At 45.0% G+C, this 23696-nt stretch overlaps 2 protein-coding genes and 1 pseudogene across 6 annotated transcripts; 2 read left to right on the top strand and 1 right to left on the bottom strand.

Moving 5' to 3' along the window:
- The first annotated feature begins 2188 nt into the window (after positions 1 to 2188).
- Positions 2189 to 14282, top strand: LOC131471104 (NLR family CARD domain-containing protein 3-like). 5 transcript variants are annotated; one of them, XM_058647425.1, is made up of 7 exons: positions 2189 to 2338; positions 4296 to 4422; positions 9539 to 9817; positions 10233 to 10451; positions 10584 to 10774; positions 10922 to 12740; positions 13416 to 14282. In XM_058647425.1, exons 3-7 carry the CDS (start codon positions 9540 to 9542, stop codon positions 13438 to 13440), a joined length of 2532 nt encoding a protein of 843 aa, XP_058503408.1. In that variant the 5' UTR covers positions 2189 to 2338; positions 4296 to 4422; position 9539; the 3' UTR covers positions 13441 to 14282. The 5 variants fall into 5 exon arrangements, with proteins under 5 accessions (XP_058503408.1, XP_058503389.1, XP_058503426.1 ...); XM_058647406.1 differs by having other exon boundaries at positions 2238 to 2338; positions 4269 to 4422; XM_058647443.1 differs by having other exon boundaries at positions 2239 to 2338; positions 4269 to 4422; positions 10925 to 12740.
- A 4127-nt stretch (positions 14283 to 18409) lies between these two features.
- Positions 18410 to 21823, top strand: LOC131471124 (uncharacterized). The gene is made up of 5 exons (XM_058647456.1): positions 18410 to 19413; positions 19523 to 19593; positions 20811 to 20987; positions 21068 to 21296; positions 21445 to 21823. Exons 1-5 carry the CDS (start codon positions 19235 to 19237, stop codon positions 21506 to 21508), a joined length of 720 nt encoding a protein of 239 aa, XP_058503439.1. The 5' UTR covers positions 18410 to 19234; the 3' UTR covers positions 21509 to 21823.
- Positions 21824 to 21885: 62 nt separating this feature from the next.
- Positions 21886 to 23368, bottom strand: LOC131456849 (putative nuclease HARBI1; annotated as a pseudogene).
- Between the last annotated feature and the right edge of the window lie 328 nt (positions 23369 to 23696).

Genomic DNA, 23696 nt, shown 5'->3' with positions numbered 1-23696 from the left:
GGCACACGCCAAGGCAGCCAGTGAGTTGGGGGAGCTAGAGTGTTGTTCCATAAGTAACCATACTGGTGCCTCATGTTCAGTGATGTTAGATGTCCAAAATGAAAGGGCATGAAGATTAGCTGCCCAGTAATAGTGCATTAGGTTTGGTAATGCTAAGCCCCCATTTTCCCTGGGCCTCTCTAGAAAAGTTCGCCTAATTCGTGGCATAGTTCTGGTCCATATAAAGGTGGATATGTATTTATTAATTTCAGTAAAGAATGCTTTAGGAATAAATGTGGGGATTGCCTGAAAAAGAAATAAGAATCGTGGCATTATAACCATTTTTATGGAGTTAATTCTTCCTGCCAGTGATAATGGGAGGGACGACCATCTCGTCAAGTCTTGTTTAGTTCTGTCCAGTTCCACCTTAAAAAGATCCTTGAATTGCTCAGTAACATGTACACCTAAGTATTTAAAAGAGTCATATGTAATCTTAAAGGGGAACGTCAAGAGGCCTCTGCTTTGCAGCCATACTTATAGGAAAAATTAGGCTCTTTGAAAAGTTTATTTTGTAACCAAAAATTAACCCAAATTTAGTGATAAGGTCTAATGCAACCGGTATAGATGTGTCTGGGTGTTGAACTGGAGTTATGACTAGTCAGAATCAAATTGTAGATATCTCTAACTGGAATTACAGATATCGACAATTCAATTGCAGATATCCGTAATTCACATAGTGGATATCTGCAACTGAATTGTAGATATCCGTAATGATAAACCCCATACAAATGAATGGCAAAAGTGACGTCATTTGTCCTAGGAAGAATGTCTTTGTGGATATCTGAAATGTTTTTGACTAGGCAAAACTGAATTAGAGATATCTGCAACACATATCCAGTCTAGCGGTTAAATGTTAAAATGGCTTGCCATAGAAACCTGCTTGTATCCGTGATCTCATTCTTTCGGTCACTTCCCACCACTCGTGATCATCGGTGAGGGGAACGAACGTAGATCCACTCAAAAAACCTTCCTCACCAGGACGGACGGACGGACGGATGGACAAACGGACGTACGGACGCAGAGCCCGCATCACTGCAGACGTGGGTGGTTTTTTAATTCTATATAAATGTTCTAAAGAACAACAGGACAAGGTTCAGATGATTGTCCATTTTTCTCCACTTTATAAAGGTTGGTTATGAGCAACAATGACACGTCAACAGTTTTATAAATGTATTATTTAGATCAGTTTACCAAACACAACCCTGGTGTTTCCTGTGGTTTTATGAACTCGTCTGAGTCAAGAATATTGTCACTGACATCAAAGATAAGATAAGATCGTCCTCAGTGAGGACCGTAAAGATAAAGATAAGAAACTGTCCTTAAAGTACAATATAAAGATATTAACGATATGACCATAAAAAGTAAAAAGAGAACAAACATGCACAGTTTCCTGAAAATATACAGAATAAACAAGAGATATTGTATAGATTTAATGCACTTATGTAAAGTATATAATAGTATATATGCCCTGCTGGCAAAACATTACATTACATTACATTATAAGGCACAAACAAGGCACACATTTAAATGTTAGACCAGATTCTAACATCATCATATTATTATTAACAACAATGTGTTCATCTTTAACTGTAATTCATGTGTTCATCTCAACATGTCCGTCTTCACTAATTTGTGTGTTCAACTCTACTCTAATTCACATGTTCATATATATATACATATATATATATAAATCGCCTTAATTTTTAAGTCTAAGTCTTCAACCTTTTGTACTTGTCATGTCTTTCCCATGATGTTACACAAAGAAGCAGTGTTTCAGGTGTGCCTTAAAATACATCCACAGGTGTGTTTCTAATTAACTCAAATGTTGTCAATAAACCTATCAGAAGCTTCCAAAGACATGACATCTTCATTTGGGCTTTCCCAAATTGTTTAAAGGCATAATAATCTTAGTGTATGTAAACTTCTGACTTTGAAGAAAGTACTAAAACATGAAAAGTGATTGTCTGATTTCATGTCAGACAGTGAGAAAAAAAAGCATATGTGTCTTTTTATATAGTGTATGTAAACTTCTGTTTTCACCTGTATGTAATAATTTAGATAATGAGATTAATATAATAATAATTTTAATAATAAAGAAATATGCATAACTAACGTTTTTACTGCTACATGAGTATTTGTTGTTGCAGTACGACGAGCGGCCACTGAGAAGAGCGCGAGAGCGGAACACACGCCCACAGACCGGAAGTTACCAAAGTCCGGATGTTTAAAAAAAGGACAAATGTTCAAAGTCTCCGTGGACTAAATCAATAAAGTTTTCATCTCCGGTGACGCAGACTCGGTAAGTCGTTAATTTATAAAGTGGCGCAGTTTTATTTTCCCTCGTTTATCTGTCGCGCGCGCGTGTGTGTGTTTGAAACCAACTGACAATATGTCAGTAACTGACATATTGTATTCAACTGTACAATAATACATTGACATCGTTTTTTATAATTAACTGTACAAAATGTAAGAGATGAGGGTTAAAAAATAGAAGAAATCATCACAGTAATAATAATAATTACACTCATAATAATAACATATAATAATAACAATAATAACATAATCATAGATCAGTAGTCCCCAACCCCTGGGCCGCGGACCAGTACCGGTTTGTGGGTCAATTGGTACTGGCCCGCACAGAAAGAATACATCATTTACATTAATTCCGTTTTATTTATTATCTGATTCTGAACAATGTTTTATTTTGAGTCATCTGTCCATGACTCACTCTGACGCATGTCAAGATGCTTGCCTCCCTCACATGTCACGGTCGAAGAAGAAGACCAACTGCTGGAGATCGCAAATGATGGCGGCCTTAAAAGTATGTTTCTGCCGGTGTTCTGGATTAGAGTCATGGCAGAATACCCTGAGACGCAGCACCCGTCTCCTGGCTCGCGTCATCTGGGTCCTCCGTTACCGGCTGCTGCGCAATGAACAGGCAGGACTTCACATTTGTCCTTTGGTCAGCGGCAGCATCCGCAACTGGTTGATGGACTTGGCCATTTATCCCCAACCGGTGCGCATGCCGCTGACGCACTGCTGCGCTCTGTGCAGTATCGTTGGCGCGATGTTACGAGGACGCTGCTAATACATTGCCTACACAGTCGATTCACGTTTATTATATTTAGAAAATAGCAGTTTTAATGCCGGTCGTGTCATTTTATTTTGTTGTATTTATCCGCCACACATTAAAGGCAGGTCTGTGAAAATATTGTCTAACATTAAAACCAGTCCGTGGTGCAAAAAAGGTTGGGCAACGCTGAATTAGATTATAAAATATAGAGATGCATCGTCTTAATAACTGGTTGTCACTGATTATATTTTGTTATTTGACGTCATTCTGGGCTTTTGTTTTTTAAATGTGCTTATAAATTCATTTGAGTTGAGATATCTCTTTTTCTGTGGGTGACCTTTTTGAGAGGGCAGCAGCACATGTCAGAGTGAGTATGAGAGCGTTAGGAAACAGGTCACAAACTATTACTATAATAATTAGGAAAGGACCCAGGTGGACACTAAATTCAAAATGGCTGACTTCCTGTTGAGTTGAGGTCATGGTCCCAGTGGATTTTTGTTTGTCTCGGCTGCAACACGTTCCCACCAAGTTTCATGAAATTCGGTGCAACTTAATTTTGGCTTGCTCCATCCACGTTTCACCTTAGAGTTCTTACGCCTGTCAACCTCCTCAAAAATGACCACAAAGACATGGAATAATGATGATAATAATATCATCGATAAAAATAATCTGAAGGAAAACAACAGGTTCCTCACACAAACTCATGCCAGGATCTGTTTCAGCCACTGGACATTAAATCAGTCATGACACCGTGTAACGAGAAACTACAGAAATCAGTCAATGGTACGCACTGCACCTTTAAGATTCACACACAGGAGACACCTGTGTTTGTTCTCAAGTCAGCACAAGTATTTAATGATAAACATGAGCCGCTCTTAGACACGCACACACACACTAAGCTCCTCCCCCTAACTCCATTTCAAGTGCGCACACAGAAAGAAAGAAGAGAGGAAACTGCAATTACACGGTGAGTGTTAAATAACATGGTTATAAAATACTGACACAGACTCATGTGACTGTGAGACAAACTGTCCTCGGGAAGTGTTTTGTCCACACAAACACCAAAAACAAGATGTTCCTGTGTGTGTGTGTGTGTGGTTTCTTGTTTCGGGTGTGTCCTCAGAGTTTCCTGTTTTCTCTTCTGTTATGAATTCAGGTTTTTTTTTCCGTGTCTCTGCCTCAGACTCTGGATTCTGGCTGTGAGTGTGAGGACCACGATGAGGAGCGTCCCTCCGCTGTCCAACCTGCGTGAAGAGTAAAGAGCCTCCAGAGACACGAGAGCAGACTCCGCTGTCCACCCTGAACGAGACGTAAGACAGACAGCTGTTCCTGCTTCTGTTTATCAGATACTGAACTAATGAAATTTCTCTGATCAACGTTCTTTGTAGTGAGTCAGTCAGAGAAATAAAATCCCTGTGTGTCCGCAACAGACTGATATTTTCAGATATCGGTTGATGTGACTTCAATAGAAAGGCTGAATAAGCTGCTGCCTCCTTGACTTCTATGCAAGCTCCCCGTACAGCAATTATTTTTCTGATGCGTATTCATTTTGCACAATAAAGACATTTTAAATCCACATCTGCCGCGACGTGTGTTAAAAGTATTATTTGAGTTTCACGTAAGACATATATCGGTATGAGTTATCAGCCCAAGCACTCCCGATATATCGCTTGTCGCCAAAAAGCCCAGTATCGTGCATCACTAACTCCTAACTTTGACTTTTTACGTGAAAATTGAATAAATAAATGAGACATAAACTGTTGCTCAACACTGAAACTGCCCGCGCAGGAATCGTGATATTATTACTGTACGATATTATCAATGTACATTACATGTCATTTAGCAGACGCTTTTATCCAAAGCGACTTACAATAGAATTGAGTACACTCAGCCAGGGGTGGAGTCAAACTTGCGACCATTGCGACCATGATGTCTCGCACACAGAGTACCGTCTCAACCACTGATCCACTCCACCCCCTGTCACTATCACTGTACGATATTATCACTGTGTGATATCGCAATATTATCACTGTACGATATTATCTCGGTACAATATTCATCATCATCATCATCATCCTCCGCTTATCCGGGGCCGGGTCGCGGGGGCAGCAGTTTCAGCAAGGGACCCCAAACTTCCTTTTCCTGAGCCGCATTGACCAGCTCCGACTGAGGGATCCCGAGGCGTTCCCAGGCCAGAGTGGAGATGTAATCTCTCCACCTTGTCCTAGGTCTACCCCGAGGCCTCCTCCCAGCTGGACGTGCCTGATATACCTCCCTTGGGAGGCGCCCAGGAGGCATCCTCACCAGATGCCCGAACCACCTCAACTGGCTCCTTTCAACGTGAAGGAGCAGCGGTTCTACTCCGAGCTCCCCCCGGATGACCGAGCTTCTCACCCTATCTCTAAGGGAAAAGCCAGCCACTCTCCTGAGGAATCCCATTTCGGCCGCTTGTACCCGCGATCTCGTTCTTTCGGTCATGACCCAACCTTCATGACCATAGGTGAGGATGGGAACGAAGACTGACCGGTAGATCGAGAGCTTTGCCTTCCGGCTCAGCTCCCTTTTCGTCACAACTGTGCGGTAAAGCGAATGCAGTACCGCACCAGCCGCTCCGATTCTCCGGCCCATCTCCGGCTCCCTCGTCCCCTCACTCGTGAACAAGACCCCGAGATACTTGAACTCCTTCACCTGGGGCAAGGAGTCATTCCCTACCCGGAGAAGGCAATCCACCGGTTTCCTGCTAAGAGCCATGGCCTCAGACTTAGAGGTGCTGATCCTCATCCCGACCGCTTCACACTCGGCCACGAACCGATCCAGTGAGCGCTGAAGGTCGCAGGCCGACGAAGCCATGAGGACCACATCATCTGCAAAAAGCAGCGACGTGATCTCAAGCCCGCCAAACCACAACCCCTCTCCCCCACGACTACGCCTCGATATCCTGTCCATGAAAATCACAAACAGGATTGGTGATAAAGCGCAGCCCTGGCGAAGGCCAACACCCACAGGAAACAGGCCTGATTTTGTGCCGAGAACCCTGACACAGCTCATACTTTGGGCGTATAGGGATTGGATGGCCCTAAGTAGTGCCCCCCTCACCCCATACTCCCGCAGCACCTCCCACAGTATCTCCCTGGGAACCCGATCATACGCCTTCTCCAGGTCCACAAAACACATGTAGACTGGATGGGCGTACTCCCAGGCCCCCTCCAGGATCCCTGCAAGAGTAAAGAGCTGGTCCGTTGTTCCACGACCAGGACGGAATCCGCATTGTTCCTCTTGAATCTGAGGTTCGACAACCGGTCGAACCCTCCTTTCCAGTACCTTGGAGTAAACCTTACCAGGGAGGCTGAGAAGTGTGATGCCCCGGTAATTGGCACACACTCTCAGGTCCCCCTTTTTGAAAAGGGGGGCCACCACCCCAGTTTGCCACTCCTTTGGCACTGACCCCGACCTCCACGCAATGTTGAAGAGACGTGTCATCCAAGACAGCCCCTCCACACCCAGAGCCTTCAGCATTTCTGGGCGGATCTCATCAACCCCTGGGGCCTTGCCACTGCGGAGTTGTTTAACCACCTCAGTGACCTCCCTCAGGGAGATTGACGATGATCCCCCATCAGCCTCCCTCTCTGCCTCCACCACAGAGGGTGCAGATGTCGGATTCAGGAGTTCCTCAAAGTGTTCCTTCCACCGTCCGGTTACCTCCTCAGTCGAGGTCAACAGTGTCCCATCCTTACTGTACACAGCTTGGATGGTCCCCCGCTTTCCCCTCCTGAGGCCCCGAATGGTTTTCCAGAAACGCCTTGGTGCCGACCGATAGTCCTTCTCCATGTCCTCTCCGAACTTCTCCCATACCCGCTGCTTTGCGTCTGCCACAGCAGAGGCTGCCGCCCTTCGGGCCCGTCGATACCTTGCAACTGCCTCAGGAGTCCTCCGGGATAACATATCCCGGAAACACTCCTTCTTCAGTCGGACAGCTTCCCTGACCACCGGTGTCCACCACGATGTTCGAGGGTTACCGCCCCTTGAGGCACCTAAAGCCCTGGAGCCACAGCTCTCCACTACAGCTTTCACAATAGAGTCTTTGAACACTGCCCATTCAGGTTCAATGTCCCCAGCCTCCACAGGGATACAGGAAAAGCTCCGCCGGAGGTGAGAGTTGAAGGCCTCTCGGACAGGGGCATCCTCCAGACGTTCCCAGTTCATCCGCACTACACGTTTGGGTTTACCAGGTCTATCCAGAGTCCTCCCCCATCCTCTGACCCAACTCACCACCAGATGGTGATCAGTTGACAGCTCTGCCCCTCTCTTCACCCGAGTGTCCAGAACATGCGGCCTTAGATCAGATGAAACGATCACAAAATCGATCATCGACCTTCGGCCAAGGACACTCTGGTACCAAGTACACTTATGAGCGTCCTTATGCTCGAACATGGTGTTTGTTATGGATAGTCCATGACTTGCACAGAAATCCAATAACAAACGACCACTCTGATTTAGATCAGGTAGGCCGTTCTTCCCAATCACGCCTCTCCAGGTTTCCCCATCGCTGCCCACGTGCGCGTTGAAATCTCCCAGCAGAACTATGGAGTCCCCCGACGGAGCCCCTTGCAGGACTCCATCTAGGGCCTCCAAGAAGGCCGGGTACTCCGAGCTGCTGTTCGGTGCATAAGCACAAACAGCAGTCAGGGCTTTCCCCCCCGCAACCCTAAGGCGCAGGGAGGCGACCCTCTCGTCCACCGGGGTAAACTCCAACACAGCGGCGCTCAGCCGGGGGCTTGTGAGTATCCCCACGCCCGCCCGGCGCCTTACACCCTGGGCAACTCCAGAGAAGAATAACTTCCAACCCCTATCCAGGAGTGTGGTTCCAGAGCCAAGGCTGTGCGTGGAGGTAAGCCCCACCAGATCTAATTGGTAGCGCTCCATCTCCCGCACAAGCTCCGGCTCTTTCCCCCACAGCGAGGTGACGTTCCATGTCCCCAGAACCAGCTTCTGCCGCCCAGGTCCAGTACGTCGAGATCCCCGACCTTCACCGCCACCCATGTGGCAGCGCACCCGACCCCAGTCGATCTCCCTGCAGGTGGTGGGTCCACAGGAGGACGATGAAGAGGCCACGGGACTTGTTCGGGCTGTGCCCGGCCGGGCCCCGTGGTAGACCCGGCCACCAGGCGTTCGCTCACGGGCCCTCCGTCTGGGCCTGGCTCCAGGCGGGGGCCCCGGGCTTCCTCCGGGCAGGGTCACTCTCTTCCTCTGTTGTTTTTTCATGAGGTCTTTGAACCATTCTTCGTCAGGCCCCTCCGCTGAGACCAATTTGCCTTGGGAGACCCTACCAGGAGCACTAGGCTCCAGACAACACAGCTCTCAGAATCACAGGGGCACTCAAACCTCTCCACCACGGTAAGGTGATGGTTCCCGGAGAGAGAGTACAATATTACTGTACGATATTATCACAGTACAATATTATCACAGTACGATATAATGATATTATCACAATACAGTATATTTACAAAATCATATTGCGATATATTTGCACAACAGCTCCAGTGAGAGTGAGCATTTTGCACCATCTAGTGGACAGAAACGTTCCATAAATCAAAAACGATACTTTTGTGTCTCAAGTGATAAACACCACTCCTTTAGCAGCTTTAGCAGCTTTAGCACATTTTGCAATGACTTAATAATATTGCAGATATTGATAACAGTGGTATCCTGATGTGAAAACCACGTTTGGTGAGATTTGTCCATGACGAGGACAAAATAATTTCATGAAAAGCAAACGATTGAAATGAAAAATTAAAATCAGGAGATAAAGATCAAACATATTTAATCAAATGTCTAAAGTGATTTGGAACAAATCGCGAAGTAAAAGGAAAAAATAAACAAGTGTATTCTGAGATGAAGAGTCGAAAAGGAAAGGATTAAAATGTCAAAAACAAAGGGAAAAATTAAAAAGATAACAAACATGAGTAAATTATGGGTCAAAATGATTTTACAAGGAGCAAATGATTTGATAAACTGTCAGAAACTATTTCATAAAAAAGTCCAAACTCATTTAAAAAAAGTCAAAATCACTAAATAATAATAAAAAAAAATTAAAAAAGTTAAGTGAAAGGAAAAGATGAAGCTCCGGTTATAGTTTTTATATTAACACTCTGAGGAAATGAATAATCAGCTGGAATTTCCTCACAACTGTGGACAAACGCACACACACACACACACACACACACACACAGGGTCATGTGATTTCTGGTAAATGCAGAGGGAGGTTGGTGAAAGTGAAAGTGTTCAGAGTTAGAGCAACAACCACACGAGGCACAGACTCTGAGGTTTGTACAGTGATCGTAACGACACGTACATGTCGTTATTTAAAATAAACAATGTCATATTTATTATTTAAAGTTGAATCTTTACATTCTCTCTCCCTGTCAGGATGGCCGAAGACCAGAGGACGAGAGCAGGGTCTGGTCCAGGACTCAGGTGTCCACCAGTTAAGAGTGACCAGTCCAGAGATGAAGACATGAACTTCAGTAATGAACCAGTGAAGAGTGACCAGTCCAGAGATGAAGACATGAACTTCAGTAATGAACCAGTGAAGAGTGACCAGTCCAGAGATGCAGACATGAACTTCAGTAATGAACCAGTGAAGAGTGACCAGTCCAGAGATGAAGACATGAACTTCAGTAATGAACCTGGAGCCTCACACCCAAAGTAAGATCACATCACCACTAGGTGGAGCCAGGACTAGGACTGAGTATTCAGTACTTTAGTCACATGGACTTCCTCTGCATCAATTGTTTGAGAAACAATCAAGAATCGATTAAGATTCACTTAAGAATTGTTGAAGATTCACTTAAGAATTGTTTAAGATTCACTTAAGAATTGTTTAAGATTCACTTTAGAATTGTTGAAGAACAGTTTCCGAATAATTTCAAAATGTTACTGGTTGTCATCTGAATCCTAATGGAATCGTGAGGTAGCTAAAGATTTCCACCTCGACTATAAACAGCTGTAAAATGTGGAGAAGGTTCTAGATTCCTCTCAGCACTGATGCTGCTGACGATTTTGCCATCAAAGGATTTGATGTGTTGTCATTAACAACATGTTTGTTTGTTTGTGTTTACAGATCTTTGTCCAGAGTGAGACATGATGGTCCAGGACTCAGGTGTCCACCTGTGAAGAGTGAACAGTCCAGAGATGAAGACATGAACTTCAGTAATGAACCAGTGAAGAGTGACCAGTCCAGAGATGAAGACATGAACTTCAGTAATGAACCAGTGAAGAGTGACCAGTCCAGAGATGAAGACATGAACTTCAGTAATGAACCTGGAGCCTCACACCCAAAGTAAGATCACATCACCACTAGGTGGAGCCAGGACTAGGACTGAGTATTCAGTACTTTAGTCACATGGACTTCCTCTGCATCAATCAGCTAAACTTTAAAAATCCTAAATGTAATAAAGAAATGTCTTCACAGTGTTTCCATGGACAAGCAGCCGTCCTGCTGTCCTCTGTGTCAGGACACCCTGAAGGACCCAGTCTCCACCAGCTGTGGACACTGGTTCTGCAGACGCTGCATCTCCTCATACTGGGACCAGTCTAGTTCACCTGGAGACTCCTGCTGTCCCCAGTGTGGAAAAAGACCCAGAACAGGAACTGGACCACAGAGTAAGACAGATCATGTGTCTGCTGATGTCCTCACTCTTGTACAGTGTTGTCTTTTAAAATGATGATGAATAACCATAGTATTTAAAAGTCTAATTTTTTATGAAAATAATCCTCAGCGGCTCAGATTCTTTGTCTCTTGTCTTTCAGCAGATGTTGGTCTGCAGGAGGTTCTAGATGAACATAAGATCAGTCTAAGGAGGAGATTTGAACATGTGACTGAAGGAACTGATGGAACAGGAAGTAAAACCCTCCTGAACAGGATCTTCACTGAGCTCTACATCACAGAGGGACAGAGTGAAGAGGTCAATACTCAACATGAGGTGTGGCAGCTGGAGAAGACTTTCAAGAAGAAGATTGTCCAGGACAATCCCATTAAGTACTGCGACATCTTTGAAGCCTTACCTGACCAGCAGGGGCGCATCAGAGTCGTCCTGACCAATGGCGTCGCTGGTGTTGGAAAAACCTTCTTGGTGCAGAAGTTCACTCTGGACTGGGCCGAGGGTTTGGAAAACCAGGATGTGAATCTGCTGATTGTGCTCTCGTTCAGGGAGCTGAACCTGATCAGAGATCAGCAGCACAGTCTTCTCACGCTGCTCCATGTTTTCCATCCAACATTAGAGAAGGTCAGAGCAGAGAAGCTTGCTGTCTGTAAACCTTTGTTCATCTTTGATGGCCTGGATGAAAGTAGACTCTCACTGGACTTCAATAGCAGGACGCTGGTTTCTGACGTCACACGCAGGTCATCAGTCAACGTGCTGCTGACCAACCTCATACAGGGGAATCTGCTTCCCTCGGCTCTCATCTGGATAACTTCTCGACCTGCAGCGGCCAATCAGATCCCTCCTACATGTGTTGACAGGGTAACAGAAGTACAAGGCTTCACTGACGACCAGAAAGACAAGTACTTCAGGAAGAGATCCAGAACTGAAGATCTGTCAAGCAGAGTCATCTCACACATCAAGAAGTCCAGGAGCCTCCACATCATGTGTCAAATCCCAGTCTTCTCCTGGGTCAGTGCGACAGTTTTGGAGCACATGTTGACTTCAGAGCAGAGAGAAGAGCTGCCCAAGACCCTAACAGACCTGTACTCACACTTCCTGCTGGTTCAGACAGAGAGGAAGAAGAACAAGTACGATGAAGGACATGAGACAAGTCCACAGGAACTGATGGAGGACAACAGGGACGTTCTTCTGAAGCTGGGGAGGCTGGCCTTTGAACAACTGCAGAAAGGAAACATCATGTTCTACCAAGAAGACCTGGAACAGTGTGGTCTTGGTGTGACAGAGGCCTTGGTGTACTCAGGAGTTTGTACAGAGATCTTCAGAAGAGAGAGTGTGATCTTCCAGAAATCAGTCTACTGCTTTGTTCATCTGAGCGTTCAGGAGTTTCTGGCTGCAGTCTACATGTTCCACTGTTTCACTAACAGGAAGAAAAAGGTACTGCAGGACTTTCTGGGAAAAGAATATTCAATCCAGACCCAAACACCTCTTTTCAAGAAGCTCTCTCAGCCATCTCTGGATGTGTTCCTGAAAGTAGTCCTGGAGAAATCACTTCAAAGTGAAAATGGTCATCTGGACCTGGTTGTCCGCTTCCTTCATGGACTCTGTCTGGAGTCCAACCAGAGACTCTTAGGAAGTCTGCTGGGTCAGACTCACAACAGTCCAGAAATCATCCAGAGAGTCATCAAGAACCTGAAAGAGATGAACACAGACAACATGCTTCCCAATAGATGTGTCAACATCTTCCATTGTCTGATGGAGATGAAAGACCAGTCGGTGCACCAGGAGATCCAAGAGTTCCTGACATCAGGGAAATCATCCATGAAGAAACTCCCTTCAATCCACTGCTCAGCCCTGTTCTACATGGAGCAGATGTCCAAGGACGTTCTGGGTGAGATTGCCCCTAAGCAGTACAACATGTCACCGGAGGAACTGCAGAAAGCTTTGAGCAACTGCAGAAAGGTTTGGTAAGTCCAGACTTCAGGGTGTTACAGTTCAAGACTTTGTCTCAAAATGAAGGGAATAGCTCCAAATCAGGAGGGTTCCAGATCGCTGAATTGAGTTGCTTCTTATCACACTATTGAATTGTTCTGGGTATAATCACACAAGGTGTTTGAACTTTTCTCCATCAAATCTGCTGTGAAACAAGTTGAATCCGATTTGCTCTGGAACCAAAAGTTACCGCCTGAAATTGCTCCACTGAAGTCGTATCAAAGCACTTTGAATCAAATTGCACAAAAGAAGACAAAATAATTCCAAACTAGATCCAACTGGGCCAGATTCAGCTTGGAATAATTTCCTCTGCTTTTGTGCAAATTACTCTGTCAGTCAATCTGATTTGGATCCTGGATTGGGATTATCGGCTGACATTTACGGAAAGAAGTTTCTTGCTCTCTAATCTGACAGCAGACTATGAATGAATCAGCTGATTATTGTCTTTATCATTCAGACTGAATCATTTTTTACATGCTCAGAAAGCAGGTTAATTTCCACTGAGAAAAACTCCAGTGACGGCAGTGTCCTCATCAACAGCACAGCGTCAGGATAGAGACCCTGCAGAGTACAGAGAAACACAAGTTTATTTAGGGAAACTTTCGTGAGCGTTGACTGACCACGCCATCCTCACCGTCTTGTCTCCACAGGTGTAACCAGGACATGGACATCTGATGAGAGCCAGAGGACGAGCTTCTTCATCCGAGCTGCCGTGACGGAGCATGATCAGCGCTTGTGCGACGCCCAGACTCCACCTACTCCATCCTGGTCTCTGTTATTCTCACTCAGTCACTCACTCACCGTCATCATCATCATCATCACCGTCTTGTCTTTGTATTTTACGTTTAAGTTAGTGTTTTATCAGCTCACATTACATTACTGCAGAAAGATACTACAGAACCAGACACAGGGGGGTGCCACCTGAAGTTGACTATTAGAAGTTGTGAGAGAGAGAGCGTTGCTGTCAGTGAAGTCGTATTTTGGCTAACTAAAGGTCACGTGTGATTCTGAGCTCATCGTGTTTGTTTTAAGGAAAACAGCTTTAGCTTCAGCTCACCTGCACGCTCTGACCCCGCCCCCTGGAGCAATATATCCTCCACCTGTGGCCGTTCCACTTTTTACCTTTTAAACAGTTGGCCTGTGTGGGTGTGTGTGTGTGGATTATTCTTGTTAATGGACCAGCCTTTTCTAAAGTTTTTCCAAACTGGATGAGGAAAAACCCAGAAGTGGGTTTCTTTTTCTTTATGGACTTATATGGATAAAGTGCAAGTGTTAATATTATATCATATTGCATATTGCATATTGCATATTGCCCTATTGCGCTAGAACTTGTGCTAAAGTGCTAACCTGTTTATTGCACATTGTTAGTCAGCTTCATGTATACAGGGACAAATGATCATTTAAGTCCGTTAGATTAGCATCACGACTTACAGTCTTCTTCCTGATGGTGAGGTTTCGTATTCACACACAAATCTTCACTGATTTGCAAAGTCAAATAAAGCATTGAATAATGTGGGTTTTACTTGTTTGTTGTTTTTGTAAAGTAGATCTTTTCAGATCTGAGGTTAAAATGTTCCCTCCCAAACTCAAAGTCAGCGATCAGAACCTCATGTAAAAAACTGTTTTTAGAATCGATGGTGATGATACTTCACTTTACTGCAGATTTGAGAATTCATGATGGTGATGAAAATTGTAAAAAACTGTAAAGTCTCTGTCAGTTTAAGTCTACGATCTGTACGTCACATGATCACGGTCTTTATCTCACTGTGAGACTGAAGTTTGTAAAGCGCTCACTCTCACACACACACACACACACACACTCACTCTCCCCCCCACCCACACACACACACACACACACTCACTCACTCACTCACTCACTCTCCCACACACACTCACTCACTCACACACTCTCCCACACACACACACACACACACACTCACTCTCACGCCAAAGCTCATAGAGAAAATGAGTGATTTTCAGCAGTTGTTGATCCACTGCTGCCTCCATCACTAAGTTCTAATGTCTGATTAAAATCCAACGTTCAGATTGACCTCAGTGACACAAAGTGACCACACAAGGTAGCAGAGGACCAGCAGCTAAAATCACTGATTTTGGTGTGGGAGAGTGTTAGTAAGTCTACAATCTCTACGTCACATGATCACGTCTGTATCTAACTGTGAGACCGAAGCTTGTTAAAACTTGTCTCTCTCCATGTTCCATCTGTCCCACTTTGATCAGTGTTCTCGCTCCTTTTATCTTCCAGTGACGTCATCTTTTCAGTAACATGTGCAGTTAATGAACTGCTGTCAAACACCAGAGAAGACCACAGTCAAGCCCTCAGTCCACCTGTGACCTCCGCTTGATCCGGACTCAGTAAATTGCAGTCATTTCAGTCTCGATGGAGTTGCCAAAGGTGTCCGTGGACGCCGTGCGTCCGTGCGTCCGTTCCTGTTTGACAGGTTTGAGCACGGAGCAGTGGGGCCTGTTGGAGGCTGGGACACCCGATGACGCCACCAGACTCCGGTTGGCCGACATGCTCCTGAACGTGCTCCGCTGCGTCATGGACGTCTTGTCGGACTATTTGCGGAAAGGCGTCACGATGGAGCGTGTGCGCAGCAGCCTGAGCGACTCCATTACGCGCTGCTTCGCCGAGGCAGTGGGCGTGGAGATGGTCAAAGGTCCCGGCCCCGACACCATGATGGACTGGATCGTGACGGAGGTCGTCAACCGTGCCAGCAGCGAGAAACCTGTTCAGCCTAAACCGACCAATTCAGTGATTCGCTCAGTCTGTCGAATGTTGAAGAAGTTCGCAGGCAAGATGTGCCGCTGCCACAAGAAACAGTCCAGACACAGCAGCGTCCAGACCTCGTCCTTCCAGGCCCAGGCAAAAAGGTTTATAGACAGTGAGTCGTCAATGACACAGTCTGTCCAGTCTGTCCTCAGCGTCAAGATGAACATGATCATCGAGCCCATTGTGGAGGATGTGGAAAACATCGAGTACAACCAGCTGCAAGAGCAGTTTTCCCGGGAGACTCAAACTGCAGCAGAGGACATCGCTCAGTCTTTCTCCGAGTACCTTAGCTCCAAAGATGGCGGGTCTGTTCGCTCAAGTCCAAAGACCCAACAGCAGAAGAATCTGAAGGGAGTGCGGGCCAAGATCTGCAACTTTTTTGCCAGAATCTTCGCCAAAGCCTCCATTTGTCGAATCTTTTCACAAGTAAAGTCAAAGTTCCACGGTGAGGCCAAAGTCTCAGATGGTGAGGAAGTCAAGTCACTGCTGGCCGCCGTCGAACCCGTGCTGCAGACCCGTGAAGACGCACTCGATCTCATTCACAGACTTCAGAACCTGTCACGCGATGACATGCTGGAACTGACCGGAGACCTCAGTGATCTCCTGTACAGCCACATCACTGGAGATCGTGTTCCAGAATCATTCAGAGAAGGTTTACCCGGCACAGCAGGGTCTGACCGCCATCCGTCCGCCCGCATTTACAACGACATACGCAACAGAGTGGTCTGCTTCTTGTCTCTGACCAGCTGGTGGCTGGAGAACCAGGTTTCTCGCTACAGTGACAAGGTTCTGCTTGCGTTAATGGAGAATGAGACCACGGCACAGGTCCCACAGGTCACAGTGGGGGCAGAGCCACAGCAGGAGGAAGCGACGGGAGGAACCGCGCAGGACGAAACAGAACAGACTTCCATCAAGCTCCTCATCACAACGCTCATCAAGAAGGTCAGGAAGTCCGTCCGAGGGGACAAGTCCTTCTTCACCGACGTTGAGGCCACTGTTCGACGCCTGGTGGACAAAACCTGTGCCGAACTCGATGGAACAAACGTTAAAATCACCCCGAGAAATGCTGATAGCCTCGTCAAGGCCATCTTCAAGGACCTCCGTAAGAAGTGGGGTTCTGCTCTGGGAGTCTTGGTCTCCATCGAAACCGGGGACAAGAAACTTCCACAGTGCATCGCGGCCTCCTGTAAGACTCATGCTCAGAAAGCACAGCCGCATTAGCAGGTTAATTTCCACTGAGAAAAACTCCAGGGACGGCAGTGTCCTCATCAACAGCACAGCTTCAGGATAGAGACCCTGCAGATCACATGTGGTCACACGCGCAGGACGTAAGGATCATCGAGAACCGTCACCACCCCTCGCTTACTCCCATGATCACGTGACACTCACCTGTACAAACAGAACAGCGCCATCTTCCGGATGTTTTCATAGCAGGAATAAGACAAAAATAGTTTGCAGTAAAATAGTTAATGTATAGTTTAGGTGAGCAGAGTTACTTTAAGGCAATGTTTACACAAGCGCACCGATGCAAACCACACAGTGCCACCTTCAGGACTTTAAAGGTAAAGACGCGAGTCCCTCATTTTATCTCCTCTTACCTCAGGTGACTGAAGCAGGTGGCCCCGCCCACATCATGTTTGTGTCTTTATATGTAAAGTGTGTCGAGATACTGTGTGTGTGTGTGTGTGTGTGTAAATAAAAAAGGCGTGACTTTAATGTCACATAAATCTATGTCCATGTCTTTATCTCACTGTGAGACTTTATAAACCACTCACTCTCACACACCAAAGCCCAGAGAGAAAACCAGTGATTTTAGCTGGCAGGGACACAGGAGCTGCTGGTCCTCTGCTGCCTCATGTGGTCATTTTATGTCACTGAGGTCAATCTGAACAAAGGATTTTAAAAGCAGAATTAGCAAAATAAGACAATTGAACTTAGTGATGGAGGCAGCAGTGGATCAACAACTCCTGTGTGCTGTGATGTTAAAATCACTGATTTTCTCTATGGGCTTTGGTGTGGGAGAGTGTGACCTTTCTCAATATCCATACTTGTCCGTACTTGTGAAACGTCATCAGTCTCAGTCCAAGTTCTGTTCCAATTCTCAAGTACATGAGCAGCGAGCTCGGTTCTCAAACCTGGAAGTGTTCTTGCTCCGCCCGTTTTACCCAGCATGCACCGGGTGATGACTTGAGCGTACTTGGGAAAGCATGTATCCCAGAATACATTTCAGCAGAACATGAGGAACAGCAGCAGATAATACAAATATAAACCTGAAATAAATATTTCAGGTTTATATTGAAATAATAACTATATATATATGCATTTATTAAAAGTATTTCATATGTTCATTCATCAACACTGTAGGTGGCAGTAATGAGGCTTCAGCACTTGGCGCTACCCCCCATTCAAACAGTAGAACAAGGAAGTAGCTGCTGTTCAGAATCATACTTGTGTATTCTCATACTTGGCGAGTATGTACTCCAGGCGTACTTCCCAAGTACGCAAGTACATCCTTGCATACTTGAGTATTGAGAAAGGCCCTGTGTGTGTGTTATTTATTAAATAATCATGGTGGTGCCGCCATGGCCAAATGCCAGGTTAATTTTTTTGGTCCCAGTCCTGATCCTGATCCTGCATTAACATGTGTTGTCCTGTTTTTATATAAAGAAGAATGGAGGTTCTTCTTCTTCTCTAATGTGCACGCTAAAGATCACATGAAACGTGTAATAAATAAATATTATGTGTGTATGATTGTGTTAGTAACACTAACACGGAAGTGTTTCTTTTTTCTTTTGCACTTTTAAAGTACAGTCACTTTAAGATGTCGCTGTTTTCGTGTGACGTCATCACGCCGCTGCTCAGCCTCGCTTCCTGGGAGCAGGTACGTGTTTTTATTATATTTATTTACCACGAAAACAAAAAGAAAACCTGGTAAGAAGCCGTTAAAGTGCTTTCGTGTGAGGTTTGTGAACACGCAGCAGCCGCGTCGCTCCAACTGTAACGATGTACACGCACTTTTAACTCTAAAAATAGGCGCTGTTTACGTAGTTTACGCTGTTTACGCAGTCATTCAAAGTCTGACCCTCCATACTTTTTCAGAGTTTGAAGAACTGCGTAAGCAGCGTAAAGTCCGACATTTTGTGTAAACGTTTAAAAAAACAGTTTCGCTCATCTCACAGTAGAGTTTTAGGCTTTAAAAAAACGTCTGTTCACAAATCGAATCACGACGTCACACAAAATCAGCGACTTCTTAATGTGACAGTATAGAAAAACAGTTCTAATCTGTTCTCTTAAATGTACGTAAAGTTATGTGCATATAAACATATTTATAACTTCAAAATAAACATTTGTCGACAAAAGATAAATCTTCCATTTACATTTCATAAAATTATTTATTAAATCATATTTTTTAAGAGGTTTTTGTAGAAACGTGTCTTGTTTCTGTGTATGTGTGTGAGTCAAGGATCACGCTGACTTTGAATGTAAACCTGGGGGGTATTCCAGAAAGCAGGTTCAACAAACTATCTGTCTATCCCTGAACTCTGAGTCGACTTACTCTGAGTCGGGAAACTCTGAATATCCGGTTCCAGAACAGCTGATCTGAGTTAGTTCAATCAACTCTGAGTATGTTAACCTCGAGTTACGCGTGTGCACAACCACTATAAAAAGCCATCATCAATGGAGCCCCGATACCACGAGGAAAAAAAAAGATCAACTTATTTCAGTGAGAAGGAGTTGGAGATCCTTATGCTGGCCTACGGAGAATATGAGCACATATTTCGCCGCAAATGCAACACAGCTGCAGCAGCGAAGGAGAGAGAGACCACATGGGAGAAAATTGCTGCCCGAGTCAATGCGTAAGTTTGAATGTACTATTCCATTGATGTAACATCTAACCGCAAGATCGTAGCATAGCCTATAGTTATGAATATAAGTAGGAATGAAACTTATGAGTTTTTCATCTAGGTGCAATCCAACAGGAGAAAGGAGGACTTGGAAGCAGCTCAAAATGAAACATAAAAACATCATTCAAAAAGGTAAGGCATATTTTGCTAGGCTATGGTTGCACCTCACTTTTTTTTTTTAATTGACAGACAGACAGACAGACAGACAGACGACTTTATTAATCCCTTTGGGAGGTTCCCTCGGGGAAATTAACAGCTCCAGCATCCACACACAGCACTGTTAAAAATACAGAGTAGAATAAAATAAGATAAGAATAAAAATAAAAATATAAAAATAAAAATAAAAATGAAAGTGACCCATGCTATTTATGTATGTATACCTACATACACACAACACCTGTATATATACATATATATATATACATACATACATACATACACATCTACATGCATACACATACATACATACATATATACATATATGTATATACACACATAGGTACACACACACACCTACAGTTTTATTGCACATGTCTATGGTTTTTATTGCACATGTTATTATGTTATTGTTGTGGTTGTACTGTTTTTTTTGTTTGCCCTCCTCCCCCCCAGTGAGGAGTTGTACAGTTTGATGGCCCGGGGGACAAACGAGTCCCCCAGCCTGTTGGTCCTGTACTTGGGGAGGAGCAGCCTGTTGCTGAGGCTTCTGTGGCTCCTCTGGCTGCTGATGACAGTGTGCAGAGGGTGGCTGGCATTGTCCAGGATGCTCAGCAGTTTGTCCACAGTTTTTCTCTCTGCCACTGTCACCAGAGGGTCCAGCCTCATTCCTACCACCGAGCCGGCCCGCCTGATGAGTTTTTCCAGTCTGTGGAAGTCTGCCTTAGTTGTGCTCCCGCCCCAGCACACCACGGCGTAGGAGAGAACACTGGCAACCACAGACTGGTAGAACATCCACAGGAGCTTTTTGCAGATGTTGAAAGATCGTAGCCTCCTCAGGAAGTACAACCTGCTCTGGGCCTTCTTGTACAGATGCCTTGAGTTGCTTGTCCAGTCCAGCTTGTTGTCCAGCCACAGCCCAAGATATTTGTAGGTCTGAACGACCTCCACCTCCTCTGCTCCTATTAGAACTGGTCTCGAACTGGGTCTGTCCCTCCTGAAGTCGATGACCAGTTCCTTCGTCTTTGAGGTGTTGAGCTGCAGGTTATTAATGTGGCACCAGACAACAAAGTTCCTCACCAGGCTCCTATATTCCTCTTCCTCTTCATTGTCTCTGATTGTCTCTAATTGACTTAGGCTATTAAACGTAACCTAAATATTAATTCAGATTGCAAACATTGAGTTCATCTCAGCCAACAGAAAGAAGGCAGAGGCCCAAAAAACGGGTGGAGGGCCACCTCCACCACCTCTGACAGAGGCTGAGGAGCTGGCTCTCAGCCAATACAGGGGTCGCCCTGTGGCTGAAGGCATCCCCGGGGGAAGCTCATCTGAGCCTGTCACCCCCCAGGACACAAGTGCCTACATCAGATGCAAGTATACACTTATATATATATATATACATATACATATAGCCTACTTTTTAACAAATATATATCCACCCACCCAACAGTTGTGGATGGTGTCTTCTGCCTGGTTCAGCCTCCGACTGAAACAATTGTTAACCCTGCAGCTGTAAGTATTCCATACTCAGATCTTGCCTCAGATGGTAGTTCAAAGTATTCTGAAACAGTATCTTTTCCTGCATCACAGGAGGAGGAGGAGGAGGAGGTGGAGGAGGAGGTGATGATGAGGAAACGCTGTCTGCTGCCACAGGGAGAGATCCGGAGGGGCCTACTGAAGTGGGTCTTAATATTATGTATAGCTACTGGCACTGCTCTACCCATTCATATTCATTTACATTCTTGAGTGGAATTTGGAGTTTGACATGTACACTGAAGTGATGAGCATAGATAATGGACAAACTAGCACATTCTTGTCCTTCAACAGAACATGGCTGGGCATCACCAAGAGGAGGGTCCATCAACTTCTAGAGCACAGCTTGACACAGTGAGATTTTCGGTCAATACCATGTTAAATCTGTATGTAGAACTGCAGGAATTAAATGTCGTCCATATGTTTCCGAGTTGCCGGTAAAAGAGTTGTACAGGGTGCACCTAATGAAAACCATTCAAAAAAACGAGAAAGAAATGGTGTACCTGGACCGGCAAATCAGAAAAACAGACTTGGAAATTCTATTACTTGAACGCCAGTTGAGGTGGGGGCATTGTCATGGTGAAACAGGTGAATATGTGAAATATATTAATAGTTGGAACTATATTACAAATCCTGACTGTTGCTTTTGTACTTTTAGGGAATAAAGAAGAGCCAAATCACATGTGAATTTGTCTTTTATTTTTAAACAAAAGTGGTTTCGGGCGATGAGGTCCCTTACAGCCCTTCCATCCTGAACATCTGCAGGGATGGGATGGTCATCCTCAGCATCGTTGATTTGTACGGCAGGGTGTTGCTCTCCTCTAATAATTGCAATATTATGGAGAACAACACATGCCACAATGATGTCACATGCCCTCTCTGGGGTGACCCTGAGCTTACGCAGGCACTGGAACCGGGATTTGAATATGCCTATGGTCATCTCAACCCAGGATCTAGTCCTGCAGTGGGCCACATTAAAACGTTGTTGGGGCCCCGGCTCAGGGTCAGGGTAAGGGGTCAACAGAGAGGGCTGGCATGGATAGCCTCGATCCCCCAGCAGGTAGCCATCAAACTCCTGTAATTATAGAGGACACATTTGAGTTCATTTAGAAAGGGAGACAAAGAACATTTGTACAAAGCTTTAGCTTCCTTACCACGTGCAAATCTGTTGCTCAGACTACACTCCCGGTAGATCCGGGAATCATGAACTGAGCCAGGCCACTTAGCTTCTACATTTGTAATAAGAGAAGCTGCATCACAAATAATCTTTACAGTGCAGAGAATGACATGAGTTAGTTGTATTGTAATGTATGCATTTTCATGTACATATTTTTTAAGATGGTAGGTTACATACCTGGACATTGATGCTGTGAAAGGATTTTCGATTCACATAGTCCCCTTTATTTTGTGTAGGCGCAGTAATAGGGATTTGTGTCCCATCTATGCATCCTATCACATTTGGAAGGCCTGCAAAAGGACAGCTAATTAAGCTACTGACCCCACTCTGAGGCCGCAGCAGAATGTAGGCCTATATCATAATTTCAAATAACAGAATATATGATTTCTACATCAGTCACAACCTGCAATCCTGTGGAATTCCTCTTTGATGGTGCGAACAGGTTTGTGTCCTGGGAACACCACCATCACTGGTAACAGGCGTTTCAGTGCGAGGGTTACCTTCCTCACAGCTCTACACACTGTTGCTTTTCCGTAATGCTCTGCATCCCCGATGTTATAAAGAAAACTGCCGTTTGCAAAAAAACGTAGCGCTATGCATAAAATTTGCTCTGATGTAAGTGCTCGTCCGCGGTGTGTGAGGTTGGTGATATATGGCCGGAGAAGGTTATTGAGATAAATGATACTGTTGGATGAAAAGCGGTAGCGTTCGAGAAATAAAATCCTCTGGAAATGATAAAACGTCTAATCTGGGTCGGAAGATTCTCTCACGACGTAATGCATTTCTAATCAATACGGCTTCGATGTCGATTGGATTTCTAATGAATGGGCAATCCATGTCTAACTGCTTTCTTCGTGTGGCAGGTGACAGGTAGAAACTCTGGGTTTCTTATAGTAAACCTGCCAGCGAGCAGGTTATGTTCACAGAGTAAGTTACCGCAGTAACAGACCCAGAGTTTAAGTTACCTCTCTTTCTGGAACGGATAACTCAGAGTTTCCCTCATCTCAGGGTTAACAAACTCAGAGTTCTCACATAACCCGCTTTCTGGAATACCCCCCTGGTTTATTGATGAACCAGTGACCGATCAAGACCGAGCAATGTTAGCATACAGTGTTGTGGAACAGACAGACTAGGGGACCTGTGATTGGCTCAGACACACCTCCAGGTACGGTGGCTCACATTGAACAAACAGAGCATCATTTAGCCAAATGATCTACATCCTTTGCCTTAAGCTCACACCTCTTATATCAAACAAAAATAACCATTAAGGATATTTCTTCCTCGCCGCAATGTTACACAAGTTTCAACAAACAATCCATTAACGATATTCCTGGTTAAACGCAACACAACAAATTAGGGTAGATGAACA

This window comes from Solea solea, chromosome 1 (genome assembly GCF_958295425.1).
Source record: "Solea solea chromosome 1, fSolSol10.1, whole genome shotgun sequence".
NCBI lineage: Eukaryota > Metazoa > Chordata > Actinopteri > Pleuronectiformes > Soleidae > Solea > Solea solea.
This window is presented reverse-complemented; position numbering and strand designations above follow the sequence as displayed.

Bases quoted from the DNA above. Each gene is read 5' to 3' on its own strand.
- LOC131471104 (XM_058647425.1), top strand. From the start codon at position 9,540: ATGGCCGAAGACCAGAGGACGAGAGCAGGGTCTGGTCCAGGACTCAGG. The intron at 9,818-10,232 runs GTAAGATCACAT...TTGTGTTTACAG, and splicing joins CCTGGAGCCTCACACCCAAA to ATCTTTGTCCAGAGTGAGAC. The intron at 10,452-10,583 runs GTAAGATCACAT...ATGTCTTCACAG, and splicing joins CCTGGAGCCTCACACCCAAA to TGTTTCCATGGACAAGCAGC.
- LOC131471124 (XM_058647456.1), top strand. From the start codon at position 19,235: ATGGAGCCCCGATACCACGAGGAAAAAAAAAGATCAACTTATTTCAGT. The intron at 19,594-20,810 runs GTAAGGCATATT...AGTTCATCTCAG, and splicing joins TAAAAACATCATTCAAAAAG to CCAACAGAAAGAAGGCAGAG. The intron at 20,988-21,067 runs GCAAGTATACAC...CCCACCCAACAG, and splicing joins CACAAGTGCCTACATCAGAT to TTGTGGATGGTGTCTTCTGC.